At 39.5% G+C, this 24744-nt stretch overlaps 2 protein-coding genes across 2 annotated transcripts; one reads left to right on the forward strand and one right to left on the reverse strand.

Annotated features, from left to right (window-relative positions):
* LOC108873528 (laminin subunit beta-3) lies at positions 1-11155 on the forward strand. Its single transcript, XM_018661758.2, is given in 21 exon segments — positions 1-358; positions 640-713; positions 1040-1231; positions 1833-1896; positions 2004-2194; positions 3122-3242; positions 3653-3841; positions 4019-4174; positions 4466-4659; positions 4948-4971; positions 4973-5045; positions 5749-6112; positions 6249-6409; positions 6608-6819; positions 7603-7803; positions 7914-8058; positions 8162-8369; positions 9228-9369; positions 9478-9654; positions 9837-9999; positions 10511-11155. Coding segments are annotated over 21 exon segments (3300 nt in total). The 5' UTR covers positions 1-249; the 3' UTR covers positions 10651-11155.
* Positions 11156-11232: 77 nt separating this feature from the next.
* camk1ga (calcium/calmodulin-dependent protein kinase IGa) lies at positions 11233-24723 on the reverse strand. The gene is made up of 12 exons (XM_018661759.2): positions 23212-24723; positions 20563-20674; positions 17805-17930; positions 17462-17536; positions 16638-16776; positions 16095-16218; positions 15475-15550; positions 15052-15164; positions 13776-13854; positions 13543-13630; positions 12710-13056; positions 11233-12123 (listed from the first exon to the last, which is right to left on the reverse strand). Exons 2-12 carry the CDS (start codon positions 20646-20648, stop codon positions 12060-12062), a joined length of 1317 nt encoding a protein of 438 aa, XP_018517275.1. The 5' UTR covers positions 20649-20674; positions 23212-24723; the 3' UTR covers positions 11233-12059.
* Positions 24724-24744: the final 21 nt, after the last annotated feature.

The raw sequence follows: 24744 nt of genomic DNA on the forward strand, positions 1-24744 counted from the left end.
GCAGTGACACAGCTTATCTACAGGACATATCAGGGAGATGAAGAGATAAATTTGGAAATTCGTCTCAGGTCCATGGATCAGTTTTAGTTGACACTTGACACGCTCAGTGACACAGTTCCAAACATACAAGCGCCAAATAATACAATGTCACTCAAGGAAAGTCAATTGTTACTTATTTGTTTTCTCTTTCTTTCTCTCTCTCTCTCTCTCTCTCCCTCTCTCTCTCTCTTTTCGGTTTCTTAGAGGAGAATGAAGTGTTGTCCATGTGACTCCAGGAACCCAAATGGTCAACTGGCCCACACTGTCCAGGATGTCCTATCCACCTCTGGACCAGATAGATGGTGGCAGTCCAGGAAAGGTAAGAGAAAGAAAGGAAGGAAGGAAGGAAGACAGAAAGAAGGAACTTTTCCATTGACAGGAGTGAAAGGCCCTTCTCTGTCAACAGAATCACATTCTCAGCTGTCCTCACCACCAGAGGACTCTGTTCACTGTAAACTGTGGCTGTGCATTGAATCCCTGATGATCTCTGAAAATCAATTTAAACCACATCAAAGTCTTACATCTGTAAAAACAAAATGATAAGCCTTAGTTATATGGAGTCTGTCTGATAGGGTGGTGCTCTGCTTGTTTGTCCTGTAGAAGTGAATCCAGTCACTCTCCAGCTGAACCTTGACAACCTGTTCCAGCTTGACAACCTGCTGCTCAGCTTCAAGGTATGATGCAGTCTGAAATCCTTGCTTTATTATGTGAATATGTACACTTGCATATCAAAATCAAGTTTCATTTTCTATGTACCATGTTCATGCATTCATTACATTCTATGTATTTGAAATTATTTGACAATATTTTGTTTACTTTAGAAAAATATCTCTTTAAAGGTTGTGAAAGCTTTTATAATATGCACATATTTAAAATATATATATTATCATTGTCTAATTATGAAACACATCTCACTACATTTGTATATGTATTTCTCATACAAAATTTTTGAATTTTAAACCTGAAATCTTTTCTTTACTCTAATCTTTTTTCTTTGCAGGGTCCTCGTCCCAGTGCCATGGTCATAGAGAGGACACTAGATAACAGCAGGACATGGGAGCCCGCCCTCTACTTGGCTACAGATTGTCAAAAAGCTTTTCCTGGCATCCCTACAACAACACCTCTTACCCTGGATGAGACATACTGCTACACACTGCCTCCTACTGCACTAAACCCATACCAAGATCACAATGTAAGGACAAACAATCTGTTGTGGGAAACAGATGTTTTACTTTGTCTTCAGTCGGGGCTTCAAAAGTCTTCAAAATATTTAGTTTGTTAGATTATGAAAATGTTAATTAACTACTAACACTATTTAAGGTTTCATTATTATTACTTTGAAGGTCTCAGGTAAATGATCAACAAATTATTTGCTTTCTGTGTTTTCCACATTTTTCTTGAGTACATGTGATCATCAGCCCTGCTCAAATTTTATTTCACCTTATCTTTAAAAAAAAAAAAAAAATCCAGGTATTATTTATTATTATTATTTATTTATTGCAGTTAAATCACCTCAAAAGTGTAAATGATTGATTTTTAATTTGTCTTTCATCACCTTTAAAGATAACGCAGACATAATGTATAGCGTAGAAAGGGACACACATATAACACAGTTTCTGACGGTTTGAATCTATCACATCCTTCTGAAGGGGGGAAGCATCAAAAAGAGGTTTGAAAAAATTGACTATTGTGGAGATTTGTGAAATGAGGACAAGACATCTTGTGAGAAAAAAAAACATTGTTTGTATTGTACAGTATAAAAATACATTGACATGTACATCTCTCCTCTGCAGATTGAGTTCAGTCCTCTGCGTCAGTATGCTTATGTCCCAGCTCCCAACAGCAAAAAAATTGAAGGTAACTGTTTCTGTGTCTTCTTGTCATACAAATACTCTCTGGATGAGATAGAATGTAAACCTGGTTAAAGGTTTCAGCCCACTGACTGACAGCTGTCTTCTTTACAGATGTGTCTGGTTTAACTGGGCTGAGGGTGAGGTTGACAGAGCTGGGTGATGTGCCACGTCTACCAGGCAGATCTCTCAGTAGGTTTTATGCCCTGAAGGAGATGAAGGTGATGGGCAGCTGTATGTGCCATGGCCACGCCAACCGATGCCTGCCAGAAACCTACAACAACCCACTGTCCAATACCATACAGGTATGACTTTTGGATGTTTTGAGGCAAACAATAGCTGTGGAGTAGTTGGTTTCTTGTTTTATATAACTATTCAATTAGTCTTGCTTCCAGTTTTTTGTACTAAGCTGAGCTAAACACTTTCCTAGATCTACAGTGTCTCTGTTCTGATGTCTCAGATGTGAGACTGATATTGATCTTAATGGCAGATTTTGGATTTTCCAAAATGCCAGTACTCTAGTGGCTATAATGGTGGATCAAAAAAGCATAAATGAAAATAATTTAATTGGAAAAATGTAGTTAATTCAGGCCCTGTGGCCGGGAGGCCTTTTTCTGCTAAAGGTCCAAAAAACCTTTGGACCCTGACATTGATCTTCATCTTCATGCATGCTCAAATCTGACACAACGAAAAAATCACTTCAGCAGAGAGTCTCCACCTGGGTTACACAGGACCTAAAGCCTATTATTTTTTATCTTTGTCAGGCAACTGTGATGATGGCTTTCTGCCATAATCTCTAAGTAAATGGACCTAGATGAGGAGGCAACAGGCTTTGTGCAATTACAAGTTACCAGAAACCAAAATGGTGCCTATCTTCAGTTTACCTATTTAGTCTGATCAGTCAAAACAGTCCAAAAAAGTATTTCAATTATGACAGAAAACAAAAGAAAAGCAGGAAGTCATCACTAAATCATCATCAGTTACATATTATTACATATTTGTGAGTGGTTTTGAACTGAAAATCTGTAATAAGTGTCACTCCAACCTTCAACTTTGTGCATGCTGACATAGTTTTTCATTGTTTTGGTGCAGGCTAAGATCTTTTTCACTTGAAAAGTCCTGCTGGGATAGTTTAGTGAATTGATATGCATGTTGATCACAGCCTGAGTGAATTAACTGGCCTTTAAATAAGCATCTCCTCATGAACCCCTCTTTTCTGTGCCTCTTCTCAGGTGAATCCTCAGTGTGACTGTCAGCATAACACAGCAGGTGTGAACTGTGAGCGTTGTGCTGATCTCTACAATGATCTGCCCTGGAGACCTGCAGAGGAGGGCAACACTCATACCTGCAAACGTAAGACATCACCTGTACCTGTCTCACAACTTTTTAAACAAGAGTCGTTGGTGTGATTACATCATATGGCACACACCCTACCGCTGAAAAACATGTAGGGTGTGTAACGTTGCAAAAAGTGGGAAGAAATGTTGAGACCTGGAACTTCTGGAGAAAAAAAAACACTGCCACACAGTCTTTGCAGTCTGATATATCAGCCAAGTTTTAGTATTAAAGATGTTATTATCATCATCACTTTTATTCTAATTTTTCATCTATACTGTAGCCTATACAGGCCACTTGTTCTCCCCATGCCTGAGTGGGTTTTCTCTGGGTGTACTCTGCTGATAGCAAAGGCTCCAGCTCTTGTGAAAGCTCAGCTAATGGATGGGTGGATGTACGGTATACTAACCTCTTTGTTCTCTCTTCAGGCTGCGAGTGTAACAACCATGCCCAGCGCTGTCGTTTTGACCAGGCGGTGTACGAGGCCAGTGGGCGGAAGAGCGGAGGTGTGTGTGAGGGCTGTATGCACCACACCACAGGACCAAAGTGTGACCAGTGTGCCCCAGGCTACCAACCAAACCCCCGCAGCCGCATGGACCGTCCTGATGCCTGCATACGTAAGTGAAAGACACTCTGAACCGTTACCTAGTTAGTTATGTCTATCACACTCACTTTAGAAAGCACAAAAATCAGGATGAGGCCAAGTTCAGACTTCAATCTGCAAATGTGTTTCAAATATTTTTATGTAGACAGGATCTATAATCAGTGTCTCTCGTCTGTGTTGTTGCTGCCAGGCTGTATCTGCAGTGCTGAGGGGACGGTGGATGGGGGCCAGTGTGACGACAGCACAGGCTCGTGTCGCTGCAAGGCAAACGTTGATGGTCCCCGCTGTGACCGATGTAAAAGAGGCTACTACAGCCTGAGCGACTCCAACCCTCTAGGCTGCACCAGTGAGTCATCCAACACCTACACTTGGCACACCAGTCTTCTTTTTTTCAGCTCTGCCTGTTTTCAGTTATAACCAGACTATTACAGTTTACTTGCTCAGGGAAATGTAACCACTGCATGCTCTTGGATGTTAAATACATAAATAGGCCTAAACCCCAAAGTATGTAGGTCACTGATCCTTACAGAATGTGTATATGAGTTTTTTGATAATTATCTGTGTGTCAGATTGAAACAGAATTTCCACTCAGTATCCACTCATTTCTCCTAACTCTGATGTTACCCCTGCTGTCCAGAGTGTTCCTGTTCTCCAGACGGTTCACTGTCAGATGTTTGTGATCCAATCACCGGCCAGTGTCCCTGTCGTCCCCACTTCCACGGCCTGACCTGTGAAGTGTGTTCGAAAGGCTACTGGAAACCATTCCTGTCAGGACGCTGCGAACCATGTGGCTGTGACCCCACCAGGTCATACAGTGATACTTGTGACCAGGTATGACCTTTGTAGAACTGATAAAATCCTGTATGCTGGGTTGTTGTCATGTTCTACAACCCAACCCAAACATGGGTTTATTGATATTTATGAAGTAAAATTAAATGTATGGACAATAAAGTACAATAATAGGACTGTTACTGTCACTTCTGCTGCCACTGTAAATGCTTATCAGCTGCTGCTAGTCCCCAGAGATTGCAGATGTGTTCCTAGCCAGAGTTGATATCCAGTTTGCATTTGTCTGTACAGATGATGACACTAAAATCAATTCTGTTGCCTTCTTTCCAGACAACAGGCCAATGTCAGTGTAGGACCAGGTTTTGGAGGCCGAACATGTACCGAGTGCCCAGAAAACACATATGGAGACCCTCTCGTAGGCTGCCGACGTGAGTCATCCATCTTCGATTACTCTTCTCTCTTCTTGCTTCTCTGCTAGTTTGTTGTTTAGAAGCCATTTTGTTGGATTCATATGGCGCAGTCATAAACTCAGTGGAGCTGTAGTTTTCTTTTATGTCTCAGCCACAGCAAAATGTTGTCCCTGTTTAAGTTTTGCATTCTGTAAATTGTAAATGTAAACATGTTCACACACAAACATCATGTTAAACCTCTCCATAGGAAACTATAGTGACAGATTAATCCCTAATAGTGTCATCAAGACATGACTGTATTAGAATTGAATTAGTAACTAGTGGAAAAATAAAAATAACTTCATAAACTCTATATGACAGTGGTTTTACTAAGATTACCTTTTTCCAAGTGGGCAATGTAGGTGTGTAGCTGCTAGCTGACTTATTGTTATAAAATTGTAAAATTTTGATATAAATGTTCATGTATGGAGTGGTATTTGAATAAGATTTTACAAGTGGCTAAAATAGCAAACAAAAGCAGTTTTGGACATACCTGCATGGCTCCATGATAATTTTAGCTCACAGAGCGTTGTTTTAGTAAGTCAGTGATTTTCTTACTTTTTTCTATTGATTTTTCAAAATACAAACTACTATGTTCTTTTTATATCAAAACAAGTGAATATGCAAATGCTATTTCAGTTCTACAGCAATTCTTAAACGTAAACTGTTTTTATTTCCACAGCCTGTAGGTGTGATACTGAAGGAACCCTTCCAGAGGTTTGTGACAAGCAGACAGGAGCCTGTCTGTGTCGGCCGGGCGTCACGGGGACTCGCTGTGACTCCTGCAGTCGTGGGCACTGTGACTCCTTCCCTGCCTGTGAGACGTGCCCCTCCTGCTTCTTCACCCTGGATGCACAGAGACAGAACATCAGCTTAGCTCTGGAGAGACTCTCCCCCAGCTTCCCCCCTCGTCCTGATCTTGGAAACTTCGCACTCCGCATCCAGACCCTGGAGACCAGCCTGAACCTGATCCGGGACTCTATCGTCCTCCCACCAAGTACCACCAGTCAGGTCGATGATGCTCTGTCCCAGCTGGAGAAGCTGAGGTGAGATCTTTAGGAAGAAAACATAACCAGAATTTGAATTGTTTCAAGAAATTAAAAAAAAAAAATCCAACCTTGGATGGACTTAGATTGCTTCTCACTGATGCCTAATTAAACAATACTTATTGTCGTCTTACAGGGACCAGGTGAACAAGGTTAATGATGACCTTTCACCCCTGGCAAAAACTCCTGGTCTGTCCTCAGAGCTGGACAAACTGCAAGATCTGCTAAATAGCCTCACTCCATTGTACAAAGCCAAGAAAGATGCCCTAGAGAACTCCATCAGTCCCAACAATGCAGGTCAGAAACAAAGACGCACTGATCACCACCGCACTCAGTTTTAATGATGATTAATGATTAGATTTTTAATCATCTAATGTAAGAATAAGACACGTTGGTTGGAGTAGAATGTTTGACTGAACTTCTTCACAAGCTCCACCAACTTCTCTGATACAGTGACAAGTGTATAAAATGTTAAAGTTTTTCTGTCCACCTCAGGAGCATTTACTGCAATCAAGAACGCCTACGACGAGTCCACAGACGCAGCTAAGAAAGTAGATACCAGTGAAAACTCTGTGAAGGAGTCAGCTGACGTCAGAAAGGAGACTATGGATCTTCAGAACCAAGTACAGCCAGCCAACACCAGAGATTTGGACAAACTAAACCAGAGCATGGCTTCCAGACCTAACCTCACACCTGCTGCCAAACAGGTAACCATCGGACTTCACTTCACTTCATCATCATGATGCTATGACATTTCATTTAGCTCAGAAAGTCTTAAATTTGTATCTGTCTTAGTTTAGTGTGTTTTCTGGCATGATGAAAACTGCTGCTTTAACCCCGAGGACCAAACATCTCCTTGATCTACTGTTAACTTACAAACATCTGCTGTTATGTAGTACATGAACAGATTGTCTATTATATGAATCCTGTGTTAATCTAGCACATCTGTCGCTTGCAAAGAAAAACTTTGGAAAAAACGGAAATATAAAGTTCCAACATTTCATCTTGAACCACCGTGTCTTCTCTCTCCATTTATAGCAAATAGCATACATATAGCTCTTTTGTTCATGTCAGTTTATTTATTCATGCCGCTGTATGTATCTGTGCCACCTGGAGTTTTCCTTCTCTTTAGAGAATGCAAGTTAGTAAAATGTCAGTTTATCTCCTGAGGGTGGCGCCAGAGAGGAGGGGCCATTGGGGTACAAATGCAAGAAAGATATAGCCTTTCAGATTCAGATCATTATACTCTGCTCTGAAGGGAAACCATTTATCATCTGGGGAGTATGAATAGAGAGTTTAAAATACATTTGGGATTATTCTATGGGGATCTTTACATTCACCGCACATTTTGTAGCAATCCAGCATTTGCTGAGCTATCAACAACTGCAGACAACAAATGCTATGGAAAATGCATCGACCCCTGTTATTTTGTTAAATAGAACCGCAGCTCTTCCCTTTTGAATCACCATATTTGTCCATTAATCTTTCAGGTATGTGGCAGTACACGCACAGAGCCCTGCACTCCTCTGAGCTGTGAAGGCGAAGAGTTGTGTCCACCGGAGAGAACTTGTGAAAAAGGAGAAAACTGTGTTGGTGCCCTGCCTCTGAGCAAGAAGGCAAATGCTGATTCTAAGGATGTGAAGGACCGACTGGACAAGCTCAGTATGAAGATCACAGAGGCTACAGAGAAGGTGCATATGTACTCTGATGTGTACATTTCACAGGCATATCTCTGTAGATTTTTTGTATACATGTAAATTTAATGGTTCTGAAGCATTATTTAACTTTATTTTCCTTACAGCTCCAGGAAACGCAGGAGACAACCAATCAGGTGCGACAGTCTGCACAGAAGCTGTCCAATAAGATGAAGCAGACCAGAGACGAGCTGGAAGGCGACCTAAAAGAGACACGCGATGTCGTGAAAGAGCTCAAAGACTTCCTGTCAGGTAAAGATTGTTTTAGATGGATGAGTGGATTGATATGGTCAGGGAGTTAAAGTTCACATGGTTTCAGTGATAATGACAGATTTTCCCATTTCTGTGTGTTTAGACCCATCCTCCAACCTGACCCAGATCCAGGAGGTGAGCGACTGGATCCTGAAAGCCAAGCTACCTCTCAGTCTGGCTGCTCTGAAGAGAAAGTTGGAGGAGCTGAAGAATCTGGCAGCCAATCTACCAGACAGCACAGCTGTGTTAAAGGAGGCCGAGCCACAGCTGGACACGGCCAGGAAACTGCTGGAGGAGGCACAGGATGCCAGGTGAGCCTTCACACTCCACAGTCACAATACTGTTAATGTTTTTCATGCTGTTTTCTCAAACAATTGTCTCCTTTGCACATTCATTTCACATTCAAACAGCATGTAAAAAGGCTCCTATGAAATATATTCTGTACATTATTATTACACTTTTATTTGTTTGAACTGGAATTAAAAAGATGTGGAATACACAGCAACAAACCTATATGCCTATTTGGCAAAAATAATGTTTTTATTTGTTTCAGAATGGATATTAAAATAATATACAAGAGCATGAGTTATACCTAGTAAGATGTAGAGCACTTTATTAAGAACACCTGTGCATATGTTTATCAATGCAATTATCCAATCAGCCAATCATGTGGCAGCAGTGCAGTGCATTAAAAGTGAACTTCAGTGACCTCCCCAGTCATCAGATCTGAATCCAGTATAACACCTTTGGGATGTGGTAGAACAGGAGATTGGCAGCATGAATGTGCAGCTGACAAATCTGCAGAAATGATGTGATGTGGTGCAGTCATGTCAACATGGAGCAGATTCTCAGATGAATGTTTCCAACGTCCTCTGGAATCCATGCCACAAAGAACTGAAGCAGTTTTGAGAGCAAAGGGAGGAACTATGCAGTATTAGTATGGTGTTCCTAATAAAGTGCCCAGTGAGTCTATATAGATTTTGTTAATTGAAATCATGTGGCAGTACGACTACTATTTTAATCAAGATGCTGCATTTTTCTGGTACTCTTACCAATATGAATAATCTAGTAAAGAATATCCTCCCCCATTCCTATATAGGTTATATATGAGTCATATGAGAGTTCATCTGGAGATGTAAAAGATGATTTGTCTGGTTGCACATCCACAGGGACAAAGCACAAGGAGTTAAGGCCGATGTGGACGGGCTGCTGGCTGGCTTTGACCCGATGAGCGACTCCCTCTCTGACCTGGAAAATAAAGTGCAAGACAGTCTCGACCTCATAAACAACCTAAAAAACAACCTGACTGAGGTAGGAAGGATGGATACATCATACAATGGACAGTGTGGTGGATCCATTTGTTGAAATAAAGCTGTTTGCCTAGCGTTACTGACTTTTAGAGTGGTTCCCTTTATACAGGCCAAGAACCAGCTGACCCCAGCAGAGAAGGCTCTGGATGATGTAACAACAATGATAAAGCCAATGAAACCCCAACTAGATGAGCTCAAAGACCTGCTGCAGGATGGTGTCCAACAAGCACAAGATGCACAGGACAATGCAGTCAAAGCTGAGGATGAAGCTGCTGCTGCAAATGAGGTGAGAGACCTAAGGCAAATGTCTGCATTAGCGTAAGTGATTTGAGTCATGCCGTGGCAAGGGACTTGTTGAAACATGTGGGTGCCCAATAACGGATGCTTATTAAAGGCAACTGATGGAGAGTCAAAACATGCAGCAGAATGTCTTCAAAAAGGTATTGATGCAAATTTGTTTGTGTTTAGGACTTGCTGACATTAGAGAAGCAGCTGGATGATCTGAAAGATAAAGCTGCAGCCAGTGGGTCTGGTGGAGAGGCAGGTCCAGTGGGGGAACGACTGGCGAAGCTGCAGCAGGATGCTGGACTTCTGGCTAACACCACTGATAGCATGATGAATGCTCTGGAAGGTAATACAATAAAACCACACTATCATTTACTCTAAGATGGGAGAGCTTCAGTAATAGGTCGCAGAGGAAGGAAGATTTTCAGTCTAGTAACTTCTAGGATGATTCCTGCAGGTGATTCTGAAATGCTTAATAAATACAACTGAATGTAGTCTCTTCGCCCCTGTGATTCTGACTTGACTACTGTTCTGCCTCTTAAGTTACAAGAAAGGGGGTGGTCCTATTGCCCTTCTGCACATGCCAGACATAATGATCTAATAGTGAAATCCCTTAAGTGACTCTTATTAAATGATTTTTTCTTGGTCTTTAAATAACACATTCCCTCTAAATGATGAGATATGTGTCATGTAATATCCAGTAATAGAAAGTACATTAACACAGATGATTAAAACCACACAGGAGGTGACCTTTGTGTCATCAGTTGTAGTTCTGGCCCTGTAAGGTGATGATCAGCTAGACTGCAGTGTTTTTTATTAGATCCTGGGTCAATCCTTGTACTTTTATCTTTTTCCAGGTAGGGCAGATTCCCTGAGGAAGCTTCAGGATGAGATCCTCCAGAAATCAACAAAGCTTGAAGGACTTGATGCCAAGGTTAAAGACCTTCTGTCAGAACTGCGAAAGAAAGCCCATGACCTCAGCACCTGCCAGGGCTGAAAGCTCTCAGAACAGCACCTGCAGCTACTGTCACTACACTACTTCATTCCAGCACTTCACACTATTCACTACTACTGTCAAAAACACTGTTATCCTCCACTTTAGAGGAAAACTCCACCCAAGCTCTGGAACACCGCTATAAGTGTCAAAGAACTGTAGGAAATCTCTGCCTGGGGTTGAAGGAGTAAATGTCCCATTTACTGATCAGAAATCTACACTCTTCTGAACCGTATAGTATATAGGCACATATTGGACAAAATATTGTGATATTTGAGTTTGTCAATGTCATTCTCATCATTCAGCATTTTATCTAGAAAAAAGCCGCAGCTTCTGACGTTGTGGCAGCACAGCAAGAGCCCACACAAACTTTTATTTATCAGCAGCAATACACTCCACTGTGAACACTGCACCACAATTACTGTCTTTTTCACAGCTATCTTCTTTGTTGCATCTGTTGTTTGTGTACAATCCTCAATATTTAAATAAAAGATTGTTAATATTTTGATTTGTGTGGTATGGTACTTTGTGGAGGAGGCCTTCACTGTACTGCCTCTACTAATTCAGCACAAGAAGAGTCATAAACACTAGTTACCACATATTTATTGAGAAAATAATATACAAAAGAGAGATGTATGTGTCGCTACATTGTGAATTCAGAATCATCCATGACATCACTAGTGTTTACACCAGCTTGTGGCACTTGATAAGTTGTTGTTTTACAAGAGAGCAGCTTATGTACGTATAGCAGAAGACAAGGCGAACACCCAGTTACCGTGTGTCAACGCCTCCACTTCAAAATACAGTTTAATCTCAGAAACAAAAAGAACATTTTTTCTGCATTGTGGATCCATCACTGCAATTCAGCAAGTGGCAAAATAATGATACGTGTCCAAAAATCTGCCGGCAAAGTTCAAAACAGTCCATACGCTACAGCTGACTGTACATTCCCAGTCCAACAGCAGATATTAAATTAGCTTAATAATGACATACAGAGCAATCCAATGACATGACTGAAGTTTCAGAGTATGAAATCTTTCAGAGCTTTATAAAACTTTGCCATGTCAGTCAAATGAAATTCAAAAATCTAAATCTATTCAAAATAAATATTTTTGGGGGGAATTTAGTCACATCTTGACAGTAGTAGATAACAGTTTTAAGAAAATAAATGTCATCAGTTAAACAGGATTATGTATGAATGCTATATAATGAATTCCTGCTTCTGTCTGTTTTAATGAGTGTTCCACTGTGTACGCACAGCCACTCCACATTAACGTGTTTTCTGCAGTGCAGATACAGTGTGTGTCTGTTGTTGGAATTTATTTTCTGCAGCCAGGAATCACAACAGACATGAAAAAGCTGAGCAGCACGTGTCAACACCTTCACACCAAGAAGGATGCCACTGAGTGCCATCACATGACACAACAAACTCCAGACTGCAGCGGCTGGTCCTTCCTCTGAGCCACGGCATCCATGCTGCAACACATCACATGACCAGGATGCATTAGAATAACACAGCAATGAAGAAAAACAGGGGATACAAGTAACAGTTTTGGAGTCTTAGCAAAAACATGTTCACAAAGAGTAAAGACTTAATGCTTTATTTTGTCACTACAGCCTTTATAATAATTTTACAGTTGAAATGATCTCTTCCTCTATGCTGTTTTTATCCCTGGAAACTATTAATCCTGTAAGAGCAGATTCAACCAGATGTTGAGAAATACCAAAAAGACAACTAACTTAACCCAGTCTGAAAATTTAAGCAGACTTTTAAAGCATTTGAATAATGTTAATATCCTTTGCCAATTTGGAGAAATTAAATACTGTGAAAATATGTGGAGCAGTTTAAAATGAACTTTTTCTTAAAATAAAATATAATTAAGAAAATAAGATATTAGAATAGATATTAGAACACCTGACAAATTCATCTCTACTTCTGACAATTAACAGCTTTCTCTAGCCATACCTAAATTAATGCAATATTGCATCAACTTTTTTTATTTTTCTGGTAAATGTGACATGCCCAGCTTTCTATCAGCTGGACCTGGACAGCAGCTCTCACCTCTTGGATTGCCTGAAAGGAGCGTCGCCCTCTGAATGAAAGTTATGGACTTCTCTCGACTCAGCAGTGGTGAGGGCGTGACCACTGTGGCTGGCTCTCATTGGTGGACAGAGACATCTGCCTGACTCAGGATTACTGCAGGATAGATGATTGGCAGTGTGAAGTGGATTCCCGTTGGGGTCGAGGGCAGCAGCCACATCGTGGCAGGGTCCCAGCGCTCCCAGATCATTCTGAGAGGAGGACTCTACTATGATACCGGGCAAGGAGAGGGGTGAAGGGGAGGGCTCATTGTGGGACAGCTGTAGTTTCTTCATGTGATGGATTACTGAGGCTGCATTGAAGGCTTGCTGTTGGAAATACACACACAAGAAGAGTTATACTTCTGACATCTGATATGAAGGATTATATGTTAATGATAAACTGATGAACTCTACAGGGTTTTTACTAGAGAAGTCCTTTAATTGAATTGGTTAAATTTATTGAAATAGGATATTTCTGATGGTTTCTACTCTCAATATTCACTAATGTGTCATTTTTAGTGAATGACATGACAAAGATAATGACAAATGCCTATCACCGGCATGTTAAGCATGTTATGTACAACCTTTTACATACACATCTTCATGAAGCTTCCAAACCATAATTTGATATTCAATACTCAAGAAAGTGGATGTTAAATCTTGGGAGCTATAGTTTAAAATGATCAGTCTGAGTTCTGGTTGTTGTTTCCATACTAAGCAAATGTAGCTGTTGTAAAACTGTTGTTTTCTTCATTTACCCACATGTAATCTGGACAGATATTGTAATATAGTCCATGAGCGAGCAGCACTTACCTTCCATTTGGATTTGGCAAAATTTCTCTCCATCTGTTCACAGACAGACTGATAAATGTCCAAGTCTTTAGCTGTGTCTCCAGCAATCCTGCAACCAAGCCAATGACAATAGTTAATTTTGAAAAAAAAAAAAAAAACACACACACACTGTATGTATGTGTGTATGTGTATGTGTATGTGTGTGTGTGTGTGTGTGTGTGTGTGTGTGTTTGTGTGATTAAAAAAGGACTAACCAGGGATGTCTGAGTGCCTGTTCAGTGGTGAAGCGCTTCATGGGGTTTTTCTCCATCATACTCCTGATAAAGTCTTTTGCTGTTGAGACATGACGTGAACAGGCGTTAACTTGTTAGTGCTCAGAAAACATCTGAGTAACAGATGACTGTGTGTTTCTAGTCAGTGCTTTTATGTGAATGTTCTGACTGAATTTTCAGGGTTGCAAACAATAAAGCAGACCATTAAAACCATTAAAACCAGGTGCTATACATAAATTAAATAAAAATGAAAAACAAAATAGAAATAAAACAAGAGAAAGCAGGTTGGAATTAGAAATCTTATCTAACATTTCCTCTTCATCAGAATGTTCTGCCTGTCCTTCATAGGAAGAGTGTCTTTCTTACATTTTTTTCTTTAGGCTAGGAGGACAGTGGCCTATGTCTCTTAATACCAGCTAATTTAATCCATCAGGCCAGCGAGAAGGAGATGATGTCAGTAGGCATGTTGGTCTATATTAGGTTAAGCTCTAAGGTTATATGAACAAATCCTGACCTATATTTAGCTAACACTCGAGTCAAACATAGTAGTGGCACTATTTATGTCACATTTCATCTGCCAGAGCTGGATTTGAGTCTTTTGAGTCTTAAAACCTACCAAGTCCAGATGCATGCTGACCTTATACCATATAATAGCATGACAGTACTTGCTTCCAGCATTCCCTTTTAAATTGTTTAACAGTAAAATGTATTTTACAAGGTAACAGAGTAACAGAAAACTAGCCACATAAACATTAACCTTAACCATAATTTGCCCCTCTACACTCTTATTGGTGAGGGTTATACCTGAAGCCTCTGATAAAGAGCTGCAGACAGTACTCTGTGTTGTAAAAACACTGCTAACTTCTATTCATATTTTCCCAGTTAAAAGAAATAATCCTCCAACGAGTACAATGAATTTGGAAAGCCTGATAACAAATTTTATATTATGTTATTTTTTAGACTGATATGCATTTATAAAGGCAGGAAACAACATTCACATATCTACTTTTTTGAAGAATCTCTCATTCCCCATGTCCCCGAACTTCTTTAAATCAGATCAGACCCTCATCGGATCACAGTGCCCCGAGCAGCTGGTTTGACTCCCGATCTGGACCTTTGCTGCATGTCATTCCCCTACTCTCTCTCTACTGTCCTGTCTAATAAAGGCTAACATCCCACCGGCTGAAGGTGCAGGGATCTTAGATGTCTAAACAATATTAAAGACTGAGACGTCAACTACTTTCTGCTGTTTTCATACCTGACTCAGAGATGTCGTCCCAGAACGGTGAATGGAAGGCATACTCAGCTCTCATGATCTTTGAAAACAGACGTGTTTCATTCTCCTCAAAGAATGGAGGGTAGCCGCAGAGCCTGCAACGCACACAGATAACTCAGCTAATCCCTTTATATGTACCTTTTGTGCATCCATTGCCATCTACATTTTGGATGTTAGTTTTGTTTGACTTGGAGCAGCAGCTGTGCTGCTTTCACAGATCTGGTGGGAGTCATCTGAGTCACTGAGGCTCATGTTAGTGTAGTACAAAGCACCATGTATCATTAGGTTAACCAGGTGATATGTGTTTCTTATATTTATGCTACTGTTGAACTTGAACTTTACAGTGACTATTCCCAAACAGTCATATAATGTGCTATGTTATTGTTAGAACTGAAATGTACTTACAGGATGTAAGTGATAACTCCAATGGACCAGCAGTCCACTGCTTTGCTGTAGGGTTTCTGGGCCAAAACCTCAGGGGCTGCAGAATGACACACATCAGTGAGTACTATGCAGGTAACAGAGGGAGAAGAAGTGCTGTTCAAAATGGATTCTTTTTACAGTGGGTGTCTTCTAATATTCTTGTTTCTGCATGAACAATTAATGTGATACAGGATCAGCAGAGTTCAGCTGTGCTGATCTAAAATGCTATTATAAACACTGCTAATTGCAAAAATGTAACACCATGATTACACTGAAAATGTCAGTTCAGACATAATTACTGAAATCACATGAAATTCAATGTTTTGGACACTGCAAGATGATTTAGCCTTGAATATCTTAATCTCTGCACTTGTATAAATCCAACTAATGACAAATGTGTACATCATAGGTATTGTTAATCATTTCAGCTGCAACAGTTTACTTTGAATTACAGTGAGTGAGAAATATCCTTTTCTTTATTTAAATCAACAGTGTTATACCATGAGAGAAGGGAAACACTGCAAAAAGGACAATTAATTGAGGACATTTGACATAGTGTGAGGTATATTGCAGCATTTCCATGCCCCTCCCAAACAACTCACCAACATATCCTGGTGTACCACAGGCTGTGGACATTACGCCATGCTCCAATGTCTTAGACAGGCCAAAGTCACTGACCATGATCTTAGCATTCTCATCTGTGTTATAGTAGAGCAGGTTCTCGGGCTGCACAGGTACAGAGATGGAGATACAGAGAGAGAGACAGAAACGGAAGAAAGAAAAAAAGAGGGAAAGAGAGAAAATGTGTGGGTGTGGTTAGAGGTGTGGAGAGTTGTCATCAACTCTATGGAGACTAGATCTGAGACCAAAGTCACTGGCTGGGATCTGTCAATGACCTGCTTGATCACTATGGTAAATGATAAATCACCTGATTAAGTAGGTGTGTACAAATAAAAGATCTTCTATTATTATTATTATTCTGGCATAGAGATTCATGATACTACATGTGTTGTCTTGATGGCATATCATACAATACTTCAATTACTTCAATGACTTAATGACAATGTGTATCTGTGTATGTGTGTGTGTGTGTGTGTGTGTGTGTGTGTGTGTGTGTGTGTGTGTGTGTGGCGTGCGTGTTGTACCTTGAGGTCCCTGTGTACGATGCTGTTCTCATGCAGGTAGCTGACAGCCTGCAACACCTGTTTGATCACTGTGCTAGCATCCTTCTCAGTATAAACTCCCTTGTCTAAAATGCGATCAAACAGCTCCCCGCCTGACACCCTGTACACACACACACACAACACACACACACACACACACACACACACAAAGGAAATCATTAGTATTACTATCTTTTGGAAGATCTTGCAAGATGGTGGCCGTAAGAGTGTTAATGAGTATTTCTATCATTATTTCTACAATTCTTTTACATTGATTCACTTGAATATGGACAGTTTCCTTCACAGGATCAACTTCAGCAGAGAGGGTTGAATTTTGGGGAAATGTGTATAAAAAGATGCACGACATTTAGATGAACTCTTTTGATGGCATGGTGCAGCCATAAAAAAACACTGAACTTTGGGCTTGAATATATCACACAGCTTCAACAAAGAGCTAGAACGAGCTGATACAGAATATACAGTATATGACATTGTCAGACAGTATGGAATAAAATGTTTTTTTTTTTCCAAAGGAAAGGGGAAAGCTGTGTGTTAATTTTATGTTCATGGCATTGAGGAACAAACAGATGCACAATGTACACCTGTATGTGATTCTGTGAGTGTGTGTTTTTTTGGTGAACGTCGGTAACTTGAAGGCACCTTTCAGAGAAAAAAATTTCCAAACGTAGTAAAACATAAAAGAAGTGCATGTACCATACTGTTAAGGTGAGATTTGATTACACTCAAATCCCATCTGTCTTCAACTAAAAGAATGATTTGCAAAAAAATATCATGAGTCTACTCACAGTTGCATGACAAGGTAATAGTGTGTTCGACTCTCATAGAAATCCTCTAGTCCCACCACATTCTCATGTTTTATCCTGAAAGTGTAAGAGAGAGGTTGTCTTCAGTGGTAAATGTTACATATTTACAGTGTTACACTTGCTGGCTGTTTTCCTCGTTAATGTCTCACTCAGAATAGGATGCTGTAGCAAAGGTATGAAGTGCTACACATATAATTCATTACATTTAAAGAGTAATTCATTATTGACTTCACATGGAGCAGAACACTGCTGCTGCACTGCACCCTGTTGGTTAGAACATGATGGAATATGTGTGTGATCATGTATAGAAATGTGTGTGCTTTACCTTCTGAGTACATTGATTTCATTTTCCAGGTTGCTATGAGCAAGGTGCTTTTTCTTCAGACATTTCAGGGCATACAGTTTCCCTGTTTTCTTTTCTCTCACCATGAAAACTTCTGAAAAAGACCCCCTGCAACAACACAGTAAATACAGAGACATAAATTCAACTGGGGGTTAATGGAGGGAAATCAGTCTATGGAAATGCTCAAACATATAAAACTACACAACTTTATTTGTATTTATTCTAATCATTATCATTAGCACTACTTTTTGCTCTGTCAGCCCAGATGCCTTATAAACATGAAACTGGCAGGTCTGCAGTATTGAATGTGATCTGACAGCTCTCTCCAGTTGCAGTAGCTTTGTGCACTGTGTTGAATCTGATCACCTTTAATTGGCTACCTACAATGTTGCTCCAGCCTGTGATTTGTTGGTCACTTCTATACTCCAAGTCATATTCTATAGTCCATTATTTTTGTCAGAAATCACAAATGTCATTTAGAATTATCTATCAATGCTTTTAATATTTTGCAAGTGAAAAAAAAAAATTCACTATGCACTACCCCTGTTATGTACAGGTAAGTATACATGACTGACCTAACCTGACCTGTTAGTGTGTTAACTGAGTATGCTTGTGAGTGTGCTGTCAATAAAGTATAACAGCATAGGTCTGACGTCAAAACCTACCAACCTTCAGTTATAGACGACCATGTAACTTGACCTTCCTGAAGCACATGCATGGACTGCTGTTATCATTTAGAGTTAAATCAGTTTAACCCAGGCCACCATGACATCAACAACGTGCAATCCAGACAGGCCAAGATAGTTTTGACTGGGTACCAGCATGGCATGTCTTTCTTTGGGCTCACAATCAGATGGCAGCCAGAGTGTAATCCTCCATTTTGGCCGCGGAATCGAGCATCTGTACCAGTGATACTGTAGTTCTCAAATATAGAGGTTACAAATACACTGTCACACCCTTGACCTGCAGTTGCTATAATATTTTTGCAGGGATAGACTCTTGGCACTTGCTATTTATTGAAGGTTAAATGTAATAATTTTAATTAGTCTTTAGTTAGGCTGTGCTGTAAACATGCTAATTCACATGTGTTTACTACTTTAATTAATTGGATGTACCTTTGCAAAGTCAAACTCTTGAATCTGTAAAGTACTATGTGTGTTTACTCCATTAACACGTTTCATGTTTGCATAAACACACGTGCACCTGCTTATACCATCTCCCTTCATATATATTCAGTACACTCATACCAATATAGTCAGCTAGACTCTTAATCCTGTAATAAGTGGTGCTAGGATGTTCTTGCACTGCTGTTCTGACGTCAGAGCTCAGGAACACCAGACATACACATACACACACACACATACACACACACAGAAGTCTGACTCATTCACAGCCAGTCAAAGAGGGAGCACTCTAAGCAGCTTTAAGAGTGCAGGACAGCTCTGAGGAAGTAACACCTTCAGTTAACCTGTAACACATGCTTACAGGTCACTGCACTGACCAGTGATATAAAGCCAACCTGGTCTCACTAAATTTCTGGCAGATAAAGCAAACAAACACAGACAAAGTTTGCTTGTTGATCACTAAAGAAATATATATTCATCGTACCAGTGCTTTTGTAAATTTTCGGCCACTACCACACATCATATATGTGCATATGTGCCAGCCTGTGGAGCCTCAATATTAGTTATCACCGAATGCTTGTCCAATCTTATTTACTCTTCATTCTTTGATTAATTTTGCATGATTTAAATCACAATTTTATACTGCATTTAATTTATTCACAGTTGAAGAATGGCAAAACCAGGTAGTGCATCTTAAGTTTAATTAAGCTCTGAAGTTTTGCAGATGATGAACAAAAAATTCAAGTTTACTACAGCTGTATGATTGATTGTGCAGGCCTACTGTCTTCCAGTATGTTTTCAATATAAAATCCTTCAGATTCAACTGTGAATAGATTACACAGATGGTTAAGAGCCTCCATTGATAAAACAAGCTCTCAGGAAGATGATGCCTTTAAGCCAATCTGAGCCTGGTCACTGGGAAGTGACTGCAGTCTGCCCTTCCATTCCAAAGTCTAGTCAGGACTCACTTAATCTTAGACAAAATTATTTAATGTTACTGTGAAACTGAAATCAAGATAGTGGATGTGGATTCCAGTCAAGATGTGGATCCCATCCTTGATCCTTGTATTTACTTATTATACAAATCTGGGGCCAAGCATGCTCCCTGAGGGAAATCATCACCTAAAAGGACAGCTGAATCAAAAGTTATGGATTGTGTGAGTCTGCTTTTTAAAGACCACATGCACTGCTTCTGCAAGATTTTCCAACACAACCACACATTCTTACAAACCACTGCACCAAGCCTGAGTGCTGTTTGAAGTCTGCACTTCAGTTGTGACAAAGAAATCAGCTATGATTTACAAACTGTTTTCAGAAAGCAGTTTTGTGTATCCCACCCACACCATGACATAACAGTCAACACGATCGCCTTTTCTCATCACAGACTGAACGTACTCATTAGAAAGCTACATCTGTTCGTGGGTCTCATTAGCCCCATCCTGTTGCTTATAAAAGCAAGTGGCTGCAATACTTTGAATGTACTGGTTAAATTGGGAGAGTTGTTGCAAAATAGGGCAGTCAAAGAACAGTTCCTTCTCTGTATAAATACAGTAACTAGAAAATGTGCAAGCTGCTCCAAGTACTTCAAGTATACATAGAACAATAGCGATACTTACGATCCCATTTTACCCTTGAAGTCAAAGACATCCTTGATGTTACTGGTGCTTTTCTTCCAGCTGCAGATGATCTCTTTCCGCCCCATCTTGGCTCTGACGTTGCCGTAGACTCCTGAAGCACAGGTGACATAAATTGTTTGTATTTCCTATTGGTTAAAAAACACTAGGACATCATCATGCATTAAGTTACAGCCACCATCCATCCATCCATTATCTACACTGCTTATCCGTTAAGGGTTGCAGCGGGCAAACAACCACTCACACTCACATTCATACCTATGGACAATTTAGAGTCATCAGTTAACCTAACTTTCATGTCTTTGGAGTGTGGGAAGGAAGCCAGAGTACCCGGAGAGAACCCAGACAGAGAACATGCAAACGCCACACAGAAAAGAACCCGAAACCTTCATCCCCTCACAAATATGGTTGCTTTCACAGGTGACTTACATAAGTGAGTTACACAAGCTTTTCCTATGCACTTTGTGCATAGTCACCAACTAACCTGCAGTGCATGAAATGCTTTCAGTTGCAGTTGCAGCAGTATGAAGTAACAACCCCAATCCTGATGACTGAAAATTGCACTCTATCACTAATGGGCCCCCATCAAAGCCACCTGATGCTCAAGGAATTTGTGTTATAAATTAATTAATTGTCCTTGTGGCCTTGCTCTTTGCAAATGCAGATGTTTTGGTCATCCTGCTCCCAGGCTGTCCCCCTGCAGATCCTCTTATCTGAACACAGGACATCAGCACTCTTCTGCAGCACTCAACATTTACACCTGTCTTTATTGTTTCAGTCTGAGAATGTTATACAGTGATAAACAGTGTGTCATGTTAACAGAGACTGACGGGAAGATGACCAATGCCTGGTTCCTTATACATATTTGTTTACTAGCGTGTAACAAAGTGTTTTAAGTGTTCAGTTTAGACTAGTAGATGGCTCCTTTGTGAGTATTTCAGGCAGTACTGGAAGAAGTATTTAGATTTTTTTTCCACTTAAGTAGCAAAAGTACACTGATAACAAGCATTCAAAACCTTACTTAGGGGATAACTCTGGTATTTTTGAACCTGGACCAGAAACAGTATCACTTTATATCACTATGAGGCTCCACCGATAAAAATAAAAACACACGACTTTCAGAGGTGGAAGAAGTATTCAGATTTATTCCAGCAGCTCCGGTGTTCTTCTCAGTAAAATTCTTGCTTTTGTCAGTGGAGTCTGGTAGTGATGTACAATGTTTCTGGTTAAACAAAAAGGATCTTACTCTTTTTATGGCTGTTTAGAGCTTAACAAATTTTATTCTCAAATCCATACCTTGTGTTTTAGCAGCCTCAGATTACACCCCATCTAATTTGTTTCATTCAATTAAGCATTCAACTCCTTTGTATTCCTCAAACTGTTTGTCTTTAAAAATGTTCTGGTGTCAGCATGTTAAAAATGTTAAAAAAGGTTTGTTTTTCTAATATTTTATTGATTGGTTAGGTAACATTTAATATTCTAAAATGTAGGGATTTACTGCATATCTCTGTTAATATCACTGAAAATGAATACTGAATTAAGTTTGTTGGGGGGATGGGGTGGGGGTGGCAGGTGTAAGTCCCTCCTTGACCCTAACAGTGTCCTGGTTATATAAACATTTGCATGTCCATGACTTAGGTCAGTTCTCACAGTTCTCTCAGTAAAGCCCATTTGTACCTATCAGTTACACAAGTCTCAAAAAAACAGAGGATTAGAGAGGTAAATAGCAGTGGTTAGTTAATCTTCCCAGTCATCCCTCCTGTCCTCCCTCCAGATTAGTGGCTGATTCCCTGACAGGGCAAGAACTGGGTCGTTTTATAATCCTGGCCCTGAAAGGCCAATGAACTTTGACCTTCCAAAAAAAAAAGTTTTGAAATGCACTGAGAGGGACATTCTTTAATCTCATATGTTAAATCATGAAATTCACTGAAGTTACCATCTCAAATAATTACTGTCACATTTTTAGATGACTTTCTCATGATGTAGAAAACTTAGATAAAATTCAGAATTCAGAACAGAATATTTCACAATCACTTTGTATTCTGACTGCTTGCTTTGCTACTCTATATGCTGTGAATGATATTACAAGCAAATTTGAATTTTGCATTTTTACAATTTTTACTCTATTTATACTATTGTTACTCAGTGAGGGAAAGAAATCACTGAATTACTCTTTAGCTGTTTTGTTTCTACAGCCTGAAATGTCATCTATTCTCAGTTTAGCAGAGAAAAACATAAATCAAGCAGTTTAGGAACCCATAATTTAAGGGGTGATTTAATTGATAAAGATACTTAGATAGATAAACTTAAAGAGTTTTGTCTGCTTCAGTTCTTCTAGCACACACCACTGTAGCAGTGAAAACTATATCTAAAACTGATAGTATGTTGAAATAACTTTGCTAAGTCAAAGTGTCTCCTTCAAATATTATTTAACAGATAGCACAGAGATGACCAGCGGGAAACATGAGCCAATTCGTTTCTCTACTTATCTCTACTAGTTCAAGTTTAAACATCCGCTAAATAACTCTAGCATATTTCTGAAGAACAACGACATTATTTTATTCATACAGCTTAAAAATACCAACAAAATGACATATTCTAGTGCTGTAAGTGTAATAAAGCTGGTCTTACCTGAGGAGCGGTGGCTCAGTTGAGGTATCTCTGGATGTACCTGGATGTTTCCAGCAGGCTGCTGCTCTTCACGGGCAGGGGGCGGGGCTTCGTCATCTCACCTCCTCCGTTCGCAGTCACACAACATACAACATCCACACTACTAAGACCTGCCACGTTATTAGGTTGTCTCTTTTTTAAGTCTTCAGCAAACTGTTACAATTATATATTTAAATAAATATTCATACGTATGTCATATTAATTATGATGATATATTAATAATATATTAATAATAATAATTATGATATATTTTTCTTTCTGTCTTTTAAACCTACATATCCACAATGCTTTTCATCTTATTTCGAATATTTTCCATGCATTGGAAATATGTAATTTTGTTAATAAGACAATTTGGGAGATGTTACCCTATACTTTGTGGCTCAGTGAAACAAGCCTGTTTGGACAACTTGAGGCTGACCAGTGCTGCAAGTCGTGATAACTTTCATTACTGATTAATCTATTAGTTAATCAACTACTTGTTGACTCTACAATAAAATATGATCAAAACTGGTACAAATCTCTGTTCAGCTCACAGAGCCAAAAGTGACCGTTAATTTTACTGTGAGAGTGTCAATAACACAAAACAGTCCTTTACATGTCCAGAAATCTGACTTTCACTTAAGTCAGCATTTCGTTGTCTGCCCTGCTTAGAAGGACAATAAAGCTATATTATATATTCTATTCTTTTAGTAGGTTTCAATGCTGACTGAGAACCTTTCATATCTAGTTTTATGGACTATGATTTTCATATTGGTTTGAATTTGGAAAGGAAGGAAAGGCAAAAGATACCATTTAGCACTTATAAAATAGTCATTCATTATATATCAGCCCCAACATTAAACTACTGGTTTAAATAGTTGTCATTTCTGCAGTTGTCCCACAGTTGTTCACCATCCCCATGCATATGCTACCATGTCTTTTGCTGTAACATTTTCAGATACTTCTAATGTTTGTTTCTAATGTTTCAACATTTCATTCTGGTCTGTGCAGCCTGACGATATGCAATGCTGCAGCACGAGACATGTTCCTTAGTAGCAGGGTATTGATAGCACAGCTAAGCTGATTATATATACTGTATCAGCAGCTAATGCAAATAGATGCCCAGTAGGCCACTGCATCATTACTTGTCATAATTAGATTAATATTTACACAGACTGCATGCAAGTGCAGACCAGGGAATAAACAATTCATTTTTTAAAACGTGAATATCAGTCATTAGTTTGCTTTTGTTCAAACACAGACAATTTTGTGGTACATCATATGAAACTGTTATGTCTTAACAGGGCATACCAAACCCTTTTTAGAACCAAATGCAGTATTTTTTAAAGTCACACTCCTCTCTCTCAAGTAGTTTTGCTTTTCTAAAAATGCAAATGTGTATATATCATTAAAAGTTAGAAAACAGAAATGCAAATATTAAAATGAATACATACATACAACACTTGAATTAAATTCGACCAAGGGACCTTAGGACTGCTTATTTATATATATACT

The sequence above is a fragment of the Lates calcarifer genome, linkage group LG12 (genome assembly GCF_001640805.2).
Source record: "Lates calcarifer isolate ASB-BC8 linkage group LG12, TLL_Latcal_v3, whole genome shotgun sequence".
Lineage (NCBI taxonomy): Eukaryota > Metazoa > Chordata > Actinopteri > Centropomidae > Lates > Lates calcarifer.

Bases quoted from the DNA above. Each gene is read 5' to 3' on its own strand.
- camk1ga (XM_018661759.2), bottom strand. From the start codon at position 20,648: ATGGGGCGGAAAGAGATCATCTGCAGCTGGAAGAAAAGCACCAGTAAC. The intron at 16,219-16,637 runs GTACAACACGCA...GTACCTGTGCAG, and splicing joins TCGTACACAGGGACCTCAAG to CCCGAGAACCTGCTCTACTA. The intron at 15,165-15,474 runs GTAAGTACATTT...TGTGCGTTGCAG, and splicing joins GGAGTTATCACTTACATCCT to GCTCTGCGGCTACCCTCCAT.